Source organism: Chlamydomonas reinhardtii, chromosome 14, assembly GCF_000002595.2.
Source record: "Chlamydomonas reinhardtii strain CC-503 cw92 mt+ chromosome 14, whole genome shotgun sequence".
Lineage (NCBI taxonomy): Eukaryota > Viridiplantae > Chlorophyta > Chlorophyceae > Chlamydomonadales > Chlamydomonadaceae > Chlamydomonas > Chlamydomonas reinhardtii.
In genome coordinates, this window is record NC_057017.1 from 257,509 (window position 1) to 277,921 (window position 20,413).

A 20,413-nucleotide genomic window follows, 5' to 3' on the forward strand; every position below is an offset into this window, starting at 1 on the left:
GACGAGGCTAACCGCTCTGCAAGGGCTCCTTATCGCTCCTGTAATTCTCATTCTGAGCTTGTTACACACGCAGCAGGTACGCACGCACGCACGTACACAGGTATGCACGCAGAGTAGAACACCTCAACCTCACAAGCTCGCTACGTCTAGTCCAGATATCCCGCATGCTCGCCTGTTTCAATCCGCGTCGTCCTCCTTCTAACCTCACTCTCCAGCCCTCCACCCCGCCACCTCCCCAGGCTCCCCCAGTTCCCTCATCAGGTCTTTGGAACACCTCGCACACTGTCGTACTGCGCCAACCTGCCCCTCCACCCTTCCAGTCCCCCCTTCCTGCGTGACTATGCGACTTGTCCCATAGCTCGCCCTCCTCCTCATCATCATCATCATCAGAACATGGGCAGCTCCACGCAGCCCGTGGGGTCGATCAGGCCCGTGGCCGCCACCTGGCTGCGCAGCTGGCGGGTGTACTCCTGTAAGGACGGGGGGGGGGGCGAAGGGTTGCGTCTCATGCATAACTAATTAAGAAGAGATGAAATTTAGAAGAGATGATGCTGGGGCCGGGGGGCGGGGGTGGGTGCGTGGAAGGTGTTGTAAAATGGTGGGCGCGAATGCGTGACGCATACACCAAACCACCCGACGTGCACTCTCATAGTTCCCCGCAGCTCTTTTGCGCCCGGCCGCTCATGAGGGCACCCGGCCGCTCATGAAGGCACCCGGCCGCACATGAGGGCGCGGGGAACACTCATGCGCACTCCTACCGTGTGCATTGACCCACACGGTCCAGGGGGAGGGACCCGGGATCGGAAACACTGGCCCCCGCCCCCCGCTGTATTTAAGACTGGATTAGCCCACCTCAACCCCGCCCCCAAAACACACTCACACATATACACACATCTGCCACCCCTCGCTCTTCTGCGTTAGGTTCGATATAGTTCGGGCTGCTCAGTACAACGCCCCCCACCCCCACCCCCCCCCGCCCCCCCCCCCCGCCCCCACCTCGGGGAACTTCTTCCCCAGTCCGTTGTGGAACTGGTGGTAGCGCTCAGCCCTGTGGGGTGGGTGGGCAGGAGTGTGTGTGTTTGTGTGTGGTAGTGTGTTTGCGAATCAGTCAGAGCAAACGGCGGGGAGCGCAGGCGGCGTGCCCGCTGGCCTGCTCGCCTGGACGGCGCCTCGCAACCACACCCGCCTCACCAACCACACCCGCACCCTGTTTCCTACAAGACGTGTACCGCATCCAGATGCTGCTGAGCTGGACCGATCCGCGCCACCACCCAACACAGCGCAGCACAGCACAGCACACGCGCCACCAACCCCCGCCGCCGCCGCACCTGTAGAAGGGGAGCGCCTCGCTGTCCACCACCCACACGGCGTTGAAGACGTCGTCCTCGGGCAGGGCGGCGGAGGAACCCCCGGCGACATTCGTGTTGCCGCGGCCCTCGCGCAGAGCCATGCCGTTCACGTTCTCCTCCTGAGAGGGCGTAGGCACGCGTAGGGGTGGGGAGTTGGGGAGTTGGGGAGGTGGGGGTTCAGGGCTTGAGGCCGCGGCGAGATGGGGCCATGCGCAGCAGGCACCTCACAGATAATACACACGAGACACACACACACACACACACATACACACCTCAATGATGTGGAAGAGCGGCGAGCGGATGCCGCCCGGCAGCCCGATGACGTTGCGGTAGGCGGCGCCTGGAGGGGGGTGAGGGTGCGGGGTGGGGGCGGACACAAGGACGGGGTAGTGCACATGCGCGTGTGTGTGTGTGTGTGTGTGTGTGTGTGTGTGTGTGTGTATGTGTGTGTGCTTGCAGGAGCAGCGTGGGGGCAGCCACGTGGGGTAGCCAGCGCTGTATGTGAGGTCCCTGATCCCTCTGCAGTGCGGCCCAGCGCACTGTGGGGTTGGGGCTTCGTAACCCGACCCCTCTGCCGCCGAGCCCGCCCGCCCGCCCGCCCGCGGCTCAGACCCACAGGCAGCTCCGCAGCCACCCCTGCGCCCCTGCTGGCCCCCAGTGGGTTGTTCCCCCTTTGGCCCCCCAGCGCTATGGCCCCCCCTCCCAGAGGTAGTGGGGCCCCAGTGGACGCCCGCCCGCCAGCGGCTCAGACCCACAGAGCAACTCCGCAGCCACCCCTGCGCCCCAGCTGAACACCAATGATTTGTTCCCACGCCGGCTTGTCCCCCAAAACCGGTGATAGGGCCACAAAGAGCCGCACACCGCCCGCCGTGACTCACCTCGGTCCTGGGGGTCCTGAGGGGCAGGCGCAGGGGCAGGGGCAGAAGGGGAAGAGAAAGGAGGTGGGTTACACGCCCGCGCCCAATGAAAACGTCTTAAATGTCAAGGCATTGTGGGAGATTGTACTCCCTCCCGCTCCAAGCCCCCACTGCCCCACCCCCTTTTCCCTCCCTTCCCCGCCCCTCACCGAGCGGCTCATGCCAAACGGCGTCTTCTTGAACTGCGCGAAGTAGGCGCGCGCGAAGGCCCTCAGCTCCGCCTCCTGCTGCGGGCCGGGCGCGGGCGCAATGCCCAGCTGAGTCACCTCCGCGTGACCCAGCGAGTCGTAGTGGGCCTGTGAGTGGGTGGCGTGGGGGGCAGGTGTGGGTGTGGGTGTGGGGGTGGGTGGGTGTGCAAGGATGTTTGGAAAAGCGGTGCACTAAGACATTCGGAACACGATACAAGGGAGGGGGGGCGAGGGGTGGGAATGTCGATATGCGTGTGTGCGGTTGCGGTTGCGGTTGGGTGATGGGTCGACACGTGGTCCGTCCGGGAGCCCCCCGTGCCCCCCCTGGCTACGACTTCGTAAACTTAATGCATGTAACCCCCCTGCCGACGGCCATAACACTGTGGACATGCACTCGAGAAGGTTCTTACTGACACGCTCGTCTTGCACCTTCATGATTGGATGGACTTTCTGGTAATGACAATTCAAATCCGTTGGGCTAAGGCATGTAATCCTTCCTGCCCTCCCTCTCTCCCCCCCTCCCTCCCTGCCCTCCCATCGCCTCACCCGTTTGTCCACGTCGTACACGTAGCACACGCGGCCGCCCGGCCCCTCGCCGCCGCCCGCCGCGTAGCCCACCACCGCCGTAAGCTGCTCGGGCGACGTGCGGCCCAGCTTCTGCCGCTCCACCTCCACAAAGTCCTTCTGGCGGCCCCTGCAGCGGGAGGGGTGGGTGGGTGGGTGGGTGGGGGCAGGCGGGTGTGAGGTGTGAGGGCGTGGGTGGGTGTGCTTTTGCAAAGGTGGAAAGTCGGGAAAGCGGTAAAGGATGGATTGGAGTGGGAGGTGTGGAGTGGGAGGTGTGGGGTACTGGTCTACTGGAGCACGTCGGTGTGAGGGTATGAAGGTGTGGGCGTGTGAGGGTGTGGGTGTGTTGGTGTGTGGGTGTGTGGGTGTATGGGTGTGTGGCGTGAGACGGGTTCATGCGCTCTGCTCGCGAGTCGGGCGGTGGCCCGTAAGCGGGGGCGCATCAGGCGCTGCGGCTCTCCACACGCAATAACACTCACATGCGCACACACAAAAACACACCACACAACTTCGCGCTTGTGCTCCTTAACCACAATAAGTGCAGCAACCCGCCGGTCCCTGTCTCCGGCTCCCTCTTCCCGCGCCCGGCCCCGCGCTCAGCCGCTCACCAGAAGCAGCCGTTGCCAAAGTACACCCTGCATTGATGAGGGGAGGGGGCGGGCGGCAGGCGGGGTGTGTGGTGGTGTGAGTGGGGTGAGCGGGACGTCGTCACGTGGCGTGCCGGGCGAAGGCCCAGGCGCAGGCACCGGAGCCGCGCAGCATGACACCTCCCTCTGGTGTCCGCCCACGGTGGGTCCCAGTGGACAGTGCGCTTTCGAATCGACTCTTACAAATTCCCCATGCACGCATAGAGGCATTGCAGGTCCCCTTCAACACACGTCGACCCGCTACCCCTGCGGCTTTCCACCACGGGCACATGCGTAGTCGCGTGCACACTCACGACTGCAGCTTTGCCCCCTTGCCCGCCAACAGGCTGCTGCTGCCGCTGCTGCCAGCGGCTGTAGCACCCTCGCCGGCGGCAGTAGCAGTGGCGCCGGCGGAGGCAGCTGCCGCGGCCTCGGCCCACATGGCCGGCCCCTCGGCGGCCAGGGCGGCAGGAGCTAGGGTCAGGCAGACTGCGGCAGGGTGAGGGGGCATGGGGAGGGGATAATTTATTCAGAACCCAACTAAACCAAGACATTTGGGGGCCGGCGGGGCGGGGGCGGTGCCGGAAGGCTCATGAGGAACCGGGCAGTAGCAAGCGCGCGGGAAGGCAGCAGCCGCCAGCGCAGAGCAGAGCAGGCCAGCGCAGGACAGGGCACACCAAGGCTGCTGCTGTGGCCGTGGCTGCGGCGCTGCAACGACCCAGCGCCAGTGGCGCGCTTCCATGCAGCTTATCCCCCAGCCCCCCAGCCCCAGCCCCAGCCTCAGAGCCCAACAAGCCTCCGCCCTCTAATCCTGGGTCTTGGGCTCTTGGGTAAGTCGAAATTCGATTACACTACCCCCAGCCCCAGCCCCCCAGCCCCCCAGCCCCCCAGCCATCCAGCCCCCCAGCCCTCACCGGACAACGCGGCAGCGGCCACACCGCTCGCCGCCCGCTCCCACAGCCGCCCCAGCCCAGCTGCAGCTGCAGCTGCGGGGGCCGCCGCGGGGGCGGGGGCGCTGGCGGGCTCCGGCTGATGCTCCCGGCGGGGGGCGGCGGGGGCGGCGGTCCGGGAGGGGGTTACTGCGTGGCAGCGGCCCAGCGGCCTGTGTGGCGTGTGTGTGCGCCCGTGCGCGGAGCGCATGGGAGGGAGGGGCGGGCAGAGCCGTGAGTAATGGACGTGGGGCATGGTGAGGGGGGTTGTAGATACCAGCCCAAACTAAGCCGAACCCAATGCAAGGTGGCGGTGAGGGGGGCGAGGTACAGGTGGCGACGAGCTTCCCGTGTGTGGCGAGTAAGGCATGGAGCCGGAGTGGCCAGTACAGCGGAGGGGGGCGGGGGTGCAGGGCGGGTGCAGGGCCACGTCGCAGGGCAACAAGGCCCGTCCGCCGTAGGCCAGAAAAATTCTGCAAACCCCAGAGGCACCCTTGCGAAGTCCGAGGCCGGTAAACATACTATGGATTATGGCGCCCGTTCCAAGTCCGGGCAACACTGCACTCACTGCGACTTGAGCGTGCCACGACCGAAACGAAGGCCGCTGCTCGTGCGCATGCGAGTGCCAGCCTGGCTAGATTGAAGCATTTTTCTTGTGTCCGTGACAACGAAGCTATGCGTGGCACAATTAAGTATCAAGTGCGTATGCTTGCTGGTGGCAAAACGCCATACGAGTGTGATGTAATTAAAAGATAGTTTACAGAGGTTGCACCTCTTGCTATGAGAGCGGGCAAGAGGCTCGGTTCCCAGTGACACCACGGAAATTTGTACGGGAAGCGCTGTGTGCCCGCCCGTTTGACCGCTGTTCGTCGCACTGGAGTCACATAGTCAAAAGATAGAGCAGGCGGGCATAGATGTGGGCTTAGCGCCCCGTCTGCTTCTGCAGGCCTAGTCTCGCCCGCCGCTCGTCTCTTTGCTTCGCTGGGTTCGAGGTTCCCCGGTCGCCTGGGCGCTTGGCGATCGGCCTGGAGAGTCACAGAGCTCCTAAATGGACACAGGAATACATTCAGAATGCATTTTCCACTTTGAGGACGAGGTGAGCGACGCGTTTTCGGGGGCGTGATGGAAGCTTGGTCGGCTAAGCTTTCCACGTCTAGGCAGACGGAGGGCGCAGTCTTATTCAAGGCTGAATCTTACAGACCTTACGGCAGCCCCTGGGCTATTGTGGGCGAGCTGAGCAAATTCGACGGCCGCTTCTCGCCAGGCGTTCACCGCACTCCAGACAACCGCAGCCCGCCTCGCTCCACTCATCCCCTCCCCCTCCCCCCGCTCCATTCCCCGTGCCGCAGAGTCAGACAGGTCCCGGGCCCTGCCTGGGAGCTGTGTGGGGTGCGGACCCAGCTGGCCCCAGCTACCCCCCGCGCAACCTCCCGCGCTACCCCCCGCCAGCTGGCGCGCCCCTGGTTCCGCGGCACTGCGCGGCAGCTGCAGCTGTTGCTGCTGACGTGGAGGCCACCGGCCCAGCGCGGCTGCTGCCGCCAGCGCGGCGCACCCACTCGGGCGCGGTGGGCCAGGCCGCCGCCGCGGCACCCGCTACCCCGTGCGACCCCCAATGGCGAGGGGCCGGCCCCGGGCAGCAGGGCGGCCGTGTGGCGACCGCGGCTGCGGCCTCAGCGCTGCACCCGGGGAGGGTCTCTGCCTCGGGCGGCGGCAGCGGCAGCGGCGTGCGGCCGGGTTCGGGCTCGGGCTGGGGCCACAGCGTGGCGGCCGGCCTGGCTGGCTTCGGGGGCGACGCTGCATTGCAGCTGCAGGTGGGGCGGGCGGGTGTGAGTGTGGGAGGCTGGGTGGGCTGTGCGGGAGGGCGTGCGGGTTTGTGTGGCGTCGGCTGCAGACCTATGACTTCTGCTGCGTCATTCAACATGCGTTTTCGCCTCTTGCCTGCTCTTATCTTACTTGTCCTTAACGTTCCTTAACGTTCACGGCTGCAGGTGATGTTGGCGGTGTCGCAGCTCGGCGCGCAGCCCCAGCCCCAGCCCGGCCGCGGCCGCACCGCCGCCACCGCCACCCCCACCGCCGCCGAGGAGGCGCAGGCGCTGGCAGCGGAGCTGCGGCGGCGCGGCCTGGCGGCACGGGTGGTGGCGCCCTGCCGCAGCGCAGCTGCTGCAGCCGCCGCAGCCGCCGCAGCCGCAGCAGCGGCCGCGGCTGCTGCTGCTGCTGCTGCTGCTGCTGCTTCGGATGCTGCGGCTGCTGCTACGGTGGCTGCGGAGGAGGAGGGCGCCTGGGACCGGGGGTGCGGGCTTGGTGCCGGCAGTGGCCGGTGTGGCGGCGGCGGGCGCGGCGCCGGGGCCAGCGCCTGGCGCAGCGCGGGCGCGGGCGTGGCGGAGTGGATGAACTGCGACCCCTACATTGAGGTCCTGCCGCCGCCGCCGCCGCTCGCCGGCACCGCCGGCAGCGGTAGCGGTAGCTGTAGCGGGTGGCGGACCAGCTACCCAGGCACCAGCACCAGCTACCCAGGCACCGGCTCCTGCCACGGCTCCTGCCCCACCGCGCCGCCTCCGGCTCCGCCGCCGCCGCCGCCGCCGCCGCCGCCCGCCGAGCCGCTGCTGGTGGTGCCCGGCCTGCGCGGGCTGTTCGCGGTGGCGTGGCCCACGCCCGCGTACGCGGCGGCGGCGGCGCGGCTGCCGGAGACGTACGTGGGGCCGCGCGCGGCGCTGCTGGCGGCGGTGGCGGCGGCGGCGGCGGCGCTGGAGGCGCACTTTGCCGGGTTGGGGCAGGAGGTGCCGCCGTGGCGCCGGGCGGCGGCGCTGCTGGCGCGCTGGCAGCCGGGCGTGTGCGTGGAGGTGCCGGCGCCGGTGCCGCACGCGCCTACGGCAGGGCCGGTGCGGGCGGCTGGGGCTGCGGCTGCCGCGGCGGCCTTGGTCCCAGCCACGTCAGCCGCCGCAGCCACGTCAGCCGCCGCACCCCCGCTGCCGGCCGCATCTGGTGCTGCTGCTGCTTCTGTTGGTGCGGTCCCTGCTGCCGCGGACACAGGTGCAGCGGTAGTGGCAGTCACGCAGGGCGATGGCGGCGGCGGCGGGGGCGGCGGAGGCGGCCTGACGCTGCTCTCGCTGGCGCTGCCGCCGGAGCTGCAGCGGCTGGGCAGCGACATCGGCAGTAGCAGCACCTGCGGCAGCAGCACCTGCGGCACCACCGCCGGCAGCAGCACCTGCGGCGGCAGTAGCAACAGCAGCATATGCTGTGGCGATGTGGCGGAGGAGGTGGCGGCGCTGGTGGCGGAGGCAGAGGCGGCGGCCGCCGAAGCGGCGGCCGACCCCGCGGCTACAGCCTTGTGCACCATGGCTGGCAGTAGCAGCAGCGGCGCAGCAAGCACGCGCCCTGGGACGACGGCTGTGAGCGCGGCCCAGCTCCAGCTTAGAGCGACAGCGAGTTGCGCCGGCGGCGGCGGCGGGCACGTGGTTGCGGAAGGCGGCAGTTGCGTCAGTACGGTGCGCTCCGCCGCCCGCAAGCTGCTGCTTCTGCGCCCGCCGCCGCTGCCGCCGCCGCCACAAGCACTTGGTGCCGCCGCCGCCGCCGCCGCCGTTCCGAGTGGCTCGCAGCGGCTGGGCGGCGGCGCCGGGGCACCGCAGCAGCAGAGGCAGCTGCCACCGCCGTCGCCGCCGCGGATGGTGACGCGGGTTGTGGTGGGCTTCGACGTCGTGCGCGGCTGTTGACACATGGGTACCGGTGTGGGACCGCGTCACTGCGCGCACTTGTGTGGGGGAGGGGCCCTGAAGGGGGCCTGCAGAGAGTATGTACGTACGGATTGCTGAGAGCCCGAAGACAGAAAATTACCTAAAACAACTCCAGATTTTCAGACAGCGCAAATTATCTTCATTTTACTCCATCGCATATGAGACGCAATTGACGACCGCATAGGCAGCAAAAGGCAGGTACTGAATCCATTACACAGACTATGACGACCAAATAAATGGATTGACGACTTGATTGTGCGGCGGCCATGGCTGTTTGCGGCGGCCGCGTGGGTGCGGGTTGCGGTTGACCGCTTGCTTCTGTGTGCGTGGCTGTGTGTATGGGACTGCGGGCCTTGGCAGCAGGTGGCGGCCACTAGGGGCAGGGGCGCAAAAGTCCTGTGCCGCTGGCCGTTGGACCAGCGCTGTGTTGCGTCCGCGTGCTGTCTGAGAGCAATTCGGTTGTGTTCGGACTTTGCAGTTGTCTCAGTGACTGCTGTGTCACCAGCTTGATGCTGGCACATAAATGCTTGGTTAGGACGACACAGGTTTTGTTTGTGTGGTCTGGTCTGACCTCTGGTGCAGTTCACGTGTTAGCAGGCTTTTATGTTCATGCTGTCATGTGTTGTCTATGATTGAGAAAAGCGAGTTACCGTTTTGCAGTCACGAAGACACTTTGATATTTAGCAGTAAAGGCTCTATGCGTGAGAGTGATGCTTTGAGGAGCAGGTGTGCATTTGATGGATTCGGCTGCAATGGCGGCGGCGGCGAGTGGCGGCGGTCGGAGCGGAGTGCTACGTGTTGAGAGAAAACCGTTTGCGAAGACACATGAGACGTGCGCAAATTTGTTTGAGCAGAGCGGGCTTCAACGTGTAGGGCACCTTGTAAGGGCCATGTTTGACATGGATGCCAATGCCGCCACCACCGCTGCTGTCGCTCACCGCGAGCCACTCGGCGCGCTTGCAGGCGGCGGAAGGCTCTGTACCACACGCGCTAGCCCCATCGCAAGGGGGGGGTGCCCCTTCAAGACAGTCCATTTCTTTCTGTGGCAACAGGGCGGGCTCGCCGAATCGCTGGGCGTGTGGCGGCTTGTCGTCGCGTGAGCGGCCGCGAGGTCTGTGGCGCCGGGCGTGTCTTGACGGAAAACTGAAGATGTGTCAGGAAGGCTAGGCGCTGCAGAGTTCGGGGCAGCCGTCAGATCAGGCGAAGACCTACGCGGTCAAGTCAGTAGCTTGTCCGCACAGGATTAGCTTTTTCGGACTGGGCCGGAAAAGAGGTTTCAATAGGTAGTTGAGCAGTGAGCCGATGCGGACACACATACAGACGCATTGGGCTCATGCGGAGGCCTAGCGTTAGCAACTAGGGTTGTGTGGCTTGCGGACCCGCCTATCGCCGGCCCCCGGATGCCGGTAGCGGCAAACATGCAGGTGTGTGTCGTGAAGCGCTAAAATGTAGGTGTGGCGGGGCTCGAAGCGCCCAGTGCTGGGCTGTGCAGATTGTGTGTGTGTGTGTGTGTGTGTGTGTGTGTGTGTGTGTGTGTTTGTGGTTCAACGACCCCAGCCACTGACGCTGACGCCGGCGGTGCCGGTGACATCAGGAGGCAGTAGCAAGTGCTCCCGTGTTACACGTGTGTGCGGTATGTTGCTGCGTGTATGCGCGCGCGTGTGTGGGCAGCCCCTGGGCCGTCTCCCACAAGACACAGGCATGCGCACATGCACGCAGAGGCATCGCGACGAGTACGGTATAGAAGTCTGTGCAATTGTATGTATATATAAGCTCTGTAACACTTGTGATTCCTGAAATGTGACCGCACGACCGCCTAGAAATGCATTCATATGTTTCAGCGCACAGCAAGACACCACCACCAGGCCACCAATAATGTGGCTGCATGGCTGAGACCCCAGCCCCCACCAGGCGACCCTGAAAGGTTGAAGCAAACAGTCTCAAGCAAGGAGCCGTTGCGCAACTAGTGTAACCACATGCGCCAGCAATTGCACACACGGCGCCACGCTCTGGCCAGCAATTGCAGGCCCCCCTCCTCACAGGCCGGCGCCCTGGCCCCGACCCGGGCACTGCCACACATGGGCCCCGATCTCAGCCAACTAGAAGTACAAAAAGGTACACAGACACACAGTGCGTTGGTTATTCTCATCAGTGCTAGGCTGCTAGCCCAGTGCTGTACACTTGTCACTTGTCGCCGCTTCAGCCAGTCGCGGCGAGCCCTACCACAAAGTGTAGACGACCCTGAACTGGCCATGCAATGCCATCACCGGCATCCAAAACAGGGGTCGCAAGGATGGCGTCGATGAGCCAATCCAGGTCCCAGGGGCACATGGGAGTGAATACGAGCAGGCCCCATCGGGGCACTGCTCTCAGCCTCTGGTGGCAGCGTGCCGGCACTGGCTTCTGCCCCACCCCCGTTACCCGCCCCCTTCCCCTCCCCGCCACACCCGCACACCATTGCCATGCCACGCAGCGTCGTGACCAAAACTCCAAAATGTTGCGGGCATCAGCTTGCCATGTCGGCTCAATCTCATCGCAATTGCAAGTCAACATCAATACGGCACGGAAGGCGTGCGTCAACCATCAAACGTCAATACTGGAAAGAATTTTTTGTTGTTTGGTGGCGCCGCGGCGGCGGCTACCAAACGTACCGCGGCCCTCGGATGGGAACCCTGTGCCCCTGTGAGCCTTGCCGGCCTACCAACCACTCAATTGTCTCGCAACTGACAGCCCCGCACCGCAACATTCGGGGTGCAATCCTCTTAATGCCAGTAGCCATCTCAACACCTACCCTCCACTTCGCATGTTTGCCATGAAGCGTGAAGTAACTAGAACCCGGCCTGCCGCCGTCCTGGTTGAGGGGGCGGGGGCCCCACCCCAAATAAATGCCTTCACACAATCCATATTCCATAGCAAGCCCTTCGACGAAGCGATTCGACACGTGCTTTGGTTCACCCCACGCAAACAATGCCAAGCAGGCGATCTCCGCTCCGGGGCCCGGCCGACCGGCCCCTGAGAAGCCCGCAAGGCCGCACAGGGCTTGCAAACACCCGGCGTGCCTTCCAATCAAAACACCAATTCTGCAGTACAGCATTACGTGAGTTGTTATGTCCCACACACATGTACTTCTACTGCGCCCGGGTCCCACACGCCCGTTCCGTCGTACTATGTCGTCCGTGAGAGACACACACACACCACAAATATCGGTAGCCCCGAGCCCCTGCTGCCTGGCCGCTAGCTGCAACCCCCCGACCTCGTGCATGCTGCCTGCCTAACCTGCTTCCACAGTCGAGATCTCTCGTGCATGGCCGTGCCGTGAAGCAACACGTCCATGCCCCCCCATACATACAGCGTGCCACACGCAAGTAAGCCCACACACACACAACCACGTTGCCCCTCTCCGTCTCTCGCATTGCGCTACTCCAATACAAATACACACACAAACACACCGGCTACCAACCCTAACGCCGGTAGTGCGCAACTTCATGTCGCCCGTCAATATGTCAAACAGCCACACCGCCTCACCTCAACAGGAGGAGGCCCTGACAGTAAGCCCCCTCAAAAAATGCCGAAACCTTGGAGAAACACGCAGATGCATGTCCGCGCAGATGAGTTAGGCATTGAACTAGCAGGCCGAGCACAGCTGTCTGCATGGGCCCCGCACACCTGTTCGGGCGCTAAGTCTGCCCCACCTCCTACACGCCGGCTGGAGCTAGCACTGCCGCAAAGTCTTAAAGCCCCCTCGCTTCCCGCTGCATGGGTATGTATGTGTGTATACTGTATGCAGTCGCGCCGGCCGCTGCGCGAATCATCCTGACGAGCTCGAGAGCTAAAGAGCTAGTGAGCAGCGAGCGCGCTGCTGGCGCACTTCCCCGTTCTATCTCATCTGCATGCTGCTTGCCTTCGTGCTGTACTGCCCTGAGTGTCTGCTCCTGCGCTCCGATGCCCGCCACACACACACACCTGCCTGATCGGCCACGCGCCACCCACAGCCGCCGCCCGCCGACAGTCCGCACACCTAGCACACACACAAACCTATATTTTTAGCAAGCTGCCTCTAGCAGAATCATCTGCTAGCTAGCGCACGCAGGCGCCCTGCTGCTGCTGCCAGCACCCGCTGATGGCTCGCAGAAGTCGCGAGTGGCGACTGGCAAGGCAGCGTGTGCCCCAGCAGGCAGGCTTAGCCGGAGGCGCCGCCAGCCGCCGCCGGCAGGCCAAAGCCCAAGACAACCAATGCCGGCTCACACCTGCCGCCGCCAGAACCGCCGCCGCCGCCGCAGTAGCGGTACAGCAGCGCGGCAGTAGCGGCGGCAGTAGCAGCCGCGGTGCCGCTCACAATGACCTTGCTGCTGGTGCTGCTACTGCTGCTGGTGCGGCTGACGATGCAGGCGCCGCCGCCGGCGCCTCCCTCTACCACGCCTGACTCAACAGAGCCGGTGCGCGAAACACAGCCCGCATCACAGCCCTCCTGCCGCGGGTGCGGCGGATGCTGCGGGTGCTGCGGGTGCGGCGCCGCCGACGTCGTCTCGCTGGAGTGACGTGGCAGTAGCGCCGCCGCCGGCGAGGGCGGCGCCGAGTTTGTCATCACGACCGCCGCCGTCGTTGTGGTCGCCGTCGTCGTCGTTATGGCAGCCGGGCTGCCTAGGTCTAGGGGCGGCGGCGGCGGCGCTCGCAGGTGGCGCAGGTGGCGGTCGGCCCAGCGGCCCATCACCACTGCGCGGCGGCGCCAGGGAGGAATGTCCAGCCCTTGGATCCTGAAGGCATGGTGGGCGTTTGGGTTGGGTGCAGGGCGGGGCGATGGGACAGATAGGGGGGGGGGTGAGCACTGGGCGGGCAGGCGTTGCGGCGGCGGGAGCAGTGCGCGTGGCGGTCCCAAGACGGCAACATGTTGGACAGACCCTGCGCCGTGGGGAACGGCGTGCAATGCCGCCGCCCCAGTGCCCCGCAGCAGCGGGCAACCCGTTCGGCGCAACACCCCCACCTCCTCCTCATGCACCCATCCCCACCCCCATCCCCAGCCCCCAAGGCCCCCAGCCATCCAGTCACCCAGGCTCCCGGCCCCGGCCCCTCAGCTCCTCCCCGCCCACCTGAAGTTGAGCGCCATACGGCCGACCATCTCGCTGGCCAGCTGCAGCAGAGCCCAGCGGGGGCCCACCCACACCTGCGGCGTAGCGGCAGCGGCGCGAGCGTGTCGGTGCGTGGCCCCGGCGGGCGGGTGCGAAGGCCGGCGGGGTGGTGTGGCCAGGTGGGGGGGGGAGGCAGCAGTAGGATGTGTACACTGTGCGGGAGCCGTGCTACAGCGCCACATCGGCACACCGCCGGATGCCACGCCCCTTCCTGGTATTCCTGGTGTTTCTTGGGTTTTAGCATGACCTCCCACTCCCACTCCCAATCCCACTCCTACTCCCATTCCCACTCCCGCTCCCGCTCCTGCTCCCGCTCCCCGCCCTGCCGCACGCACCTCCGGCAGCTGCTGCAGCGCCGCGGTGTACTCGGCGGAGGCCGGCGCCACCCGGAACAACTCCCGCAGCCGCGGCTCCACCACCAGAACCTCCCCCTCCTCCCCCTCCCCCTCCTCCTCCCCCTCCCCTTCCTCATCCCCCTCCCCCTCCTCCTCCTCCTCCCCCTCCCCTTCCTCCTCGGGCCCCTGCTGCTGCTGCCGTGGGTGCTGCTGGTGGTTGTGCTGGTGGCGGCCGTGGTGGGCGGGGTGTTGCTCCGTCGCGGGGGCGGCGTCTGCCGTCTCGCCATCCCCGCCTTCGGAAACGGGCTGCCGCAAATCCCAACCACCAGCACCGCTGCGCACACCAGAGCCGGAGGACGGAGAGCAGAAGGGAGATGAAGAGCAGGAGCGGAAGGCTGGCGATATGGGGGCCGCCGGCAGCACCGCCGCCGCCGCCGGCCGCGGTTCTTCCGGCACTGGCGGCGCTACGGCCGTCGTTCCCTCCGCGGTGGTCACCCTCTGCTCACCCAGAATGACCACGTAGGGCTGGCGGCTGCAGAAAAAGCAGAAGGAGCCAGAGCTGCCGGCGGCGGGCGCGGCCGCGGCGGCGCCGGCGGGGCACGCGGCTCCGCCCCCGCTGGTGCTGTGCCGGCCGCAGGCGGCTGCGCCGCAGCCCGACGCGAGCACCAGGTGCGCATTGAGGCCGCGCGACCTGAGCTGCTCGCGAAATCTTATTGCAAGTGAGGAGCTGTCGCCGGCGTCGCGCTCCTGGCCATCACTGCTGTCACCGGCGAGCGCGCTGACGCAGAGGCCGCCGGCGTGTTCGGGGTCGGCGTTTCGGGAGCGAAGAACGTCCCTCACGCACCGTGCAGCCTGCGGCAAGCAATTGCGTGAGGAACGCGCCACCATTATGGACTACCGAGCGGGGGAGGGGGGGGGCGCGACACCAGGCCATGCGATGGCTCCAGCGATGGCTCACCGAGGTGTGTAGCTTTGATGGCCTGCAGGGCATGTCGAGCCGGGTCTCGCGCGGTCCCCAGATGTTGATCTGAAGACCCATTATTCAACGAATTGGCAAGAATGGTGCGAGCGCGGCAAGCGAGCGAAATCCTCAGACGGCCGATGGCAGTTGGGTTGGCAAGAAACGATAGCCGCGAGCTCGCACCTGCGCAGACAGCGCTTCAGATCCATCCTTCTCCAGGGAGCCAGCGTCGAATGCAAAGACGAGGGTGCTCGCCACGTCCATGGTGAGCGAGCGTCGACAAGGTTCGAGTAGCTCCAAAGGACTGCACAGAATTGGATGGGTTGACCAACGAAATATCGTTGGCGCGCGTCATAAGGGCCGAGGAATGCAGCTGCGTGCACGTCTAGGAAGTCGAAGCCAGGTGCTCAAACGCTTACCTTCGTCGGCACACGCTAGCGAAGGCCTGGCGTTATAACACTGCAAACTTCTGTACGAGTCACGACTAAGAATGGCCCTGGCCAAGGCGTTTCGAGGCGACTGTGGATAATCGGCCTCGTCGGATGTGGGGGTACTAACTGCACAACCGACAAGTGCACGCGCGTTCACAAACGTGGTTTGCCCGCTGAGTAATAGCAGTAAGTTACCGCTTCTGCTTATATCTCAATGCGCATCCACTGCCTGCCGGGCTCGCTCGTGCAGTCCGCCGACACGCAACAGCCACGCGCCTGCCCCGCGCGGCCCGCATCTGATCCGGCCCCCTCCCGACGCCGCGCCGCTCGATGGGAACGCCAGGTGGCCAGAGCTCCGAGCTGTACTGAAACTAATCTGCAGTAATAAACTGCAAGCCTCTGGCACGCACCGTATCGCAAGCAAGCGCGCCGGCTGCGCAGCCCCCCTGCGTGCCCGCGAGCCCCGCTAGCTCCACCTCACGAGACCCACCCACACACACGCGACAGCGAGCACTGCGCCCTCCCACCAAGACACGGCCCGTAGCACACGCCCGAAGTGCCCTCCCATCGTATTGTTTCACCAAATGCCAACATTTAGATGTTCGGGCACTGCCATTAGCGCATTACAGAGGTCAAGAGTAGCGCAACACCGCCCTCGCTCGGCCCTTGGCCGCTCACGTCCCCCCCCGCTCCACATGACCGCTCGCGCTGCGCTTGGCTTGGCGTGCCGCCTTGGGGCATATGATCTCAGCACGCTTCTCGGGCCCCACAACCGCGACCTTGTATTCTTCCTCTCGGACAGAAAGCGGGCTACTGCTGCCGCAACCCGAAAGAGCCCTCGGCTGCCCCATCTCAGACCCACCCCGCCTGCCCCAGCCGCAACCTGCAGCTACCGTACGCTGCCGCCCAGGCCCGTGCCACCAGACAACCCCCTCATGCTGCGCTGAACTCATGCACACGAAAATACCGGTACCAACGCCAGCCGCAACACACTCCCTGCTGTGTTTCGTGCCGCAGCGGGCAGACCCCTGGGATCCGTCAAGACTCCCACAAGACAATGTGCCCCAAGATGGCCTTGACCCTCATGTCCCTCATGTGAACCCAGGAGCGCATGCAGCCCGGAGAGAACACCAGCCGCCTCAAATACCAGAGGACTCCTAGCAACTCCCCAGCTCTTCCGCCCCCCCCCGTCTCTGTCTCTTACTACCAGCCCCATCCCTGTCACTTATTGGCAGCTCCGCATCAAGATTCTTCTGGGTTTTGTTCTTGTTGCATAGGTCCCTTGCGCAGCACTAACAACCGCTGATAGCAAGGCTGAAGAGAGCAATAAGGACTACGGTAAGGCTATGCCAGCCGCCGCTCACGCAAAAAAAGAAGCACAAAAAGCACACAATCAACAACACCCACACTCCATGTCAGCCGCTCCATAACAGCCACGGCAACTGCAGCCAGCCCTGTGTGCGCGACGAAGCACGCGCATGCTCACTCCGAAGGCACGTACGCACGATTGTTAATGTGTTGAGGCCGCCGACCCACGGGCACAAGACCCCATGCACTCATACAGCAGCACACACACACACACACACACACACACACACACACACACACACACACACACACGCACACACACGCACGCACACACACACACGCGCGCGGACCCAGTTGCAGGGTGCGCCAAACCCCAAATGAACACCCAAAGGACCCGGCATATTGCCACTGCTTGCTTGCATCTGTCGCCACCACCACCAACAACAACAGCCCAAATTGAGGGGCACGCACTTGGTTGGCCCAGCCCCCACACGACAGGGCGCGGGGTTGCCGCCGCGGCGTTGTAGCTGCCGCATGTTGTCCCCATGAGAGCAAAAGAAATGCCCAGCAGGCGAACTCACGTTGTTGCACATCCATGCTAAATCGAAGTTCTTACTACGGTGGTAACGACAGGCTCAGGAGGGGAACCAGCCAACAAATTAACAGCTGCCCGTCGGTCGCTAGTCACAATACAGACAGGCTTGCGGCGCTGCAGGTGTGCCGGTAGGACGCGGCGGGCGGCGGCATGCCTGTCGAACAGGGACGATGGGGCATGCGTGTGTGCATGCGTGTGTATGTGCGTATGTGCACGCGCACGTTGCCGATCATGCTCAGATGCCAGCTTGCCCATTCAGCATGAGGTCTTCTCAACGACTAATCCGCACCGCATGTGACTCAACAACACCCGAGCCACTCGGACAACCTCTGTTCGGTGACACACACACACACACACACACACACACACACACACACACACACACACACACACACACACACACACACACACACACACACACACACACACACACACACACACACACAGGCACATATATACATGCACACGCACACACACGGCATCAGCGTCATATATAAATTCAGGGCTTGTGCAGAAGCGTGCTAACCTGCGCTTGCATGGTGCGTGCCTGTACAAGTTGGCATTTCAGTAAGCTAAACAAGCGTCTATCTTGTGGCGGCTACACATAAAGCTGTCAACTCACATGCAACTCATAAAATCATACGCCGTCTGAACCGCGGGATTCCCAAAACGTGAACGGCTGCCACGGAGCATAATCTGGACAAAACCACGCCTCAGCCCCTGTGGCTAGCGTTGCCGGCCCCATTCGCAGAAGCCTGATCAGCAACAGCGGTCACCACCACCACAACCCGCGAGCTTGCAACCCCCGCGTCCGGCCCAGCCCCCGCCCCCGCCACCTCGCTGCTACTGCCACCACCGCTCTCAGCAGGCCGCAGCAACGGCAGTAGCAGCTCCGGCGGCGGCGTCGGCTCCCGCACCAGCTGCAGCCCCAGCAGCTGCGGCATCGGCTGTAGCACCACCACCATGCAGCTACTGCCGCGGCGGCGGGCAGGATGGGCGGCCGGGTGTGGGGCAGCTGCTGCTACATCCCCAGCGGCATTGCTGGAGGCTGGCTGGCCTGGGGGGGTCTCCCGGGCTGCTGCGCTTGCAATGGTGTGCGGCAGCGGCGGCGGCGGCGGGGCCACTGGCAGCATGCGCAGCTGTGCCGGCTGTGGCGGCAGCGGTTGGGCGTTGTAGGGTCCTGCAAACCACTGGCGCCACCGCAGCGCCGCGGTCGTGGCCCAGGTCTCCCGCGCCTCTGCCTGAGCCGCCGGCGGTGCCTGCTGCGCCGCCGATCCCCCACCGCTGCCGCCGCCCGCGGTGCCTGCGTCTCCCACCGCCGCTGCCGCCACCGCCGTCGCGGCGCCGCCGCCCTGCTCCACGTCACCCACATCATCGCCGCGGCCTGAGCCCCAGGCAGGTGCTGAGACAGCCGCCGCCGCAACCGCCGCCGACTCGCGCCCGATCGCCGCCGCCTCCTCCTCACCGGGCAGCACCGGCTGTGGCGCCGGCAGTAGCACGCCCAGCGCAATCACGTCCGGCGGCAGCGGCCAGCCGGCAGCGTTCCACGCCGGCAGTAGCAGCTGCGGCAGCGCAGGCCCCGAGGCGCAGCAGCAGCAACTGCTACTACAGCTGCTGCGACTGTTGCCTCCGCCGCCGTTGCGGCTCCTGCTGCTGATATCACTGACACCGCTGCGACAGCCGCCGCCTGCGGCGCCCACTCCATACGCCGCCGCCTGCTTCGCCTCCCCTTCCACTGTCACTAACGGCGTGGGAGTTTCAATGTCCAGGGTGGAAGGCACGCGAGGAGTACCCGCGGTAGAAGCCGAGGTCGCTCCCGCACACGCGCATTTGCATCTGAGCAGCCGTGACGGCGCAGCCGTTGCCGTTGCTGGAGCTTCCACATCCGCTGCTTGCATGAGTGGATGCAGAACAGGTGTCCCTTCCGGCCGCGGGGTTTCCGGCGCCGCCGCGCCGGACCGGCGCCAGGAGGCGCTCGCCGCGGCGCCGGGGTCGCAGCAGCAGCCGCAGCAGGAGGCCGCGGAGGAGGCTGAGTAGGAGGCCGCGGAGCCCGCACAGGCGCCAGCACAGGCGCCAGCACAGGCGCCAGCACAGGCGCCAGCACAGGCGCCAGCACAGGCGCCAGCACAGGCGCCGGCACAGGCGCCAGCACAGGCGCACTTGTCGCCGCAGCTACTGCTACAACTGCAGGTACTGAGCGGAGTCTCCTTCCCCTGACCCCAGACACCGCCGCCGCAGCTGCCGTCGCCGCCGCAGCCGCTACAGCCGCCGCCGGCAGCCAACGGCTCGAGGCTGTAGCACAGCATCTTCGGCGCACGGCGCCGGCTGCGTGCCCGCGGGTGCTGCTGCTGCCCGGCTGCCGCCGCCGCCGCGGCCGCCGCGGCTTGCTGCTGCTCGTATCGGCGCTGTGACCGCAGCTTCTGCGGGTGCGTGGTGGGCGACGTCCGCGCAGGCGCGGGCGGCAGCGTGAGAAGAAGAAGGACATGCCTTTATGCTGGGCCTGGGGTGCCGCAACCCTACTCCCCGCTGACATGTCAGCCAAGCGACACCACCCACCGCTCCCACAACCCCGACCGCTCCCACCAACCCTGAACGCCCCAGTTTGGGCTGGTATCTATAAGCCCCCCCTCTCACTCACCACCACGGCCCGCACCGACAGCAGCAGCCCAATGCACAGCGCCGCCACACCCAGCCCCAGTAGCGGCCAGGCGCCGTCGCCGCCGCCGCCGTCCTCGTCCGCCTTGTGCCGGAGCAGCAGGCTGCAGATAACGCTGGCCACACCGCAGCCTGTGAAGGCGTTGTGGTTGAGGGGGGCTTGGGGTTGGGGTCAGGTCGACGTGGGAGCGAGGCGCTGCCCCATTCGCGAACTTCCGCTCGCCGACACACTCGCTGCGTTGTCCCGCCGCGAGGGCGCCATCGCGCGCGCAATCAGCACTTAGTTACGGGTTCTATAGAGCGAGTCCTTCTAGTTTCGTGAGCCCCGTCGCGCTGGCGGAGACGCATGAAGTGTGCCTGACTGGACGAACCAACTGCTCAATAGCCTGCCGAAATTTCCTTACCGATAAACCACGCCGGCGCAAGGATGGCGTTGACCACGGCCGGCGCAGACTCCGGGTTGTCGGCGTCATCAACATCCTCCGCTGAGCTCCCCGACAGCTGGCCAGGAGCAGCTGATGTGCCTGACATAAGATGTGGATAGTTTTGCTGTGGCTCGCTACTACGGAGGCACACACGAAACCTGGGGCAAAGGCTTGACAAAGTCCCTTCGCCGTCGGCTGACGTGCTATGTAGCTAGTGCGATTTAGCTCTTTCGCTGTTAATTCTGTTTGCCCATGAACCTGTCCACAGCTCTT

At 65.3% G+C, this 20,413-nt stretch overlaps 4 protein-coding genes across 4 annotated transcripts; 1 reads left to right on the top strand and 3 right to left on the bottom strand.

Moving 5' to 3' along the window:
- Nucleotides 1-49: 49 nt before the first annotated feature.
- CHLRE_14g609400v5 (uncharacterized protein) lies at nt 50-5,339 on the bottom strand. The gene is made up of 11 exons (XM_043069949.1): nt 5,142-5,339; nt 4,559-4,746; nt 3,959-4,133; nt 3,627-3,653; nt 3,001-3,148; nt 2,416-2,562; nt 2,228-2,243; nt 1,622-1,689; nt 1,329-1,468; nt 997-1,048; nt 50-470 (listed from the first exon to the last, which is right to left on the bottom strand). Exons 1-11 carry the CDS (start codon nt 5,219-5,221, stop codon nt 387-389), a joined length of 1,125 nt encoding a protein of 374 aa, XP_042916622.1. The 5' UTR covers nt 5,222-5,339; the 3' UTR covers nt 50-386.
- Nucleotides 5,340-5,469: 130 nt separating this feature from the next.
- On the top strand, nt 5,470-9,911 carry CHLRE_14g609450v5 (uncharacterized protein). Its single transcript, XM_001701311.2, has 3 exons — nt 5,470-5,669; nt 5,923-6,384; nt 6,562-9,911. Exons 1-3 carry the CDS (start codon nt 5,622-5,624, stop codon nt 8,281-8,283), a joined length of 2,232 nt encoding a protein of 743 aa, XP_001701363.2. The 5' UTR covers nt 5,470-5,621; the 3' UTR covers nt 8,284-9,911.
- A 2-nt stretch (nt 9,912-9,913) lies between these two features.
- CHLRE_14g609500v5 (uncharacterized protein) lies at nt 9,914-15,339 on the bottom strand. Its single transcript, XM_043069950.1, has 7 exons — nt 15,146-15,339; nt 14,910-15,030; nt 14,724-14,792; nt 14,511-14,617; nt 13,766-14,406; nt 13,392-13,465; nt 9,914-13,058 (listed from the first exon to the last, which is right to left on the bottom strand). The coding sequence occupies exons 4-7, from the start codon at nt 14,518-14,520 to the stop codon at nt 12,485-12,487; spliced, it is 1,299 nt and encodes a 432-aa protein (XP_042916623.1). The 5' UTR covers nt 14,521-14,617; nt 14,724-14,792; nt 14,910-15,030; nt 15,146-15,339; the 3' UTR covers nt 9,914-12,484.
- Nucleotides 15,340-15,768: 429 nt separating this feature from the next.
- CHLRE_14g609551v5 (uncharacterized protein) lies at nt 15,769-20,399 on the bottom strand. Its single transcript, XM_043069951.1, has 3 exons — nt 20,120-20,399; nt 19,699-19,847; nt 15,769-19,480 (listed from the first exon to the last, which is right to left on the bottom strand). Exons 1-3 carry the CDS (start codon nt 20,244-20,246, stop codon nt 17,774-17,776), a joined length of 1,983 nt encoding a protein of 660 aa, XP_042916624.1. The 5' UTR covers nt 20,247-20,399; the 3' UTR covers nt 15,769-17,773.
- Nucleotides 20,400-20,413: the final 14 nt, after the last annotated feature.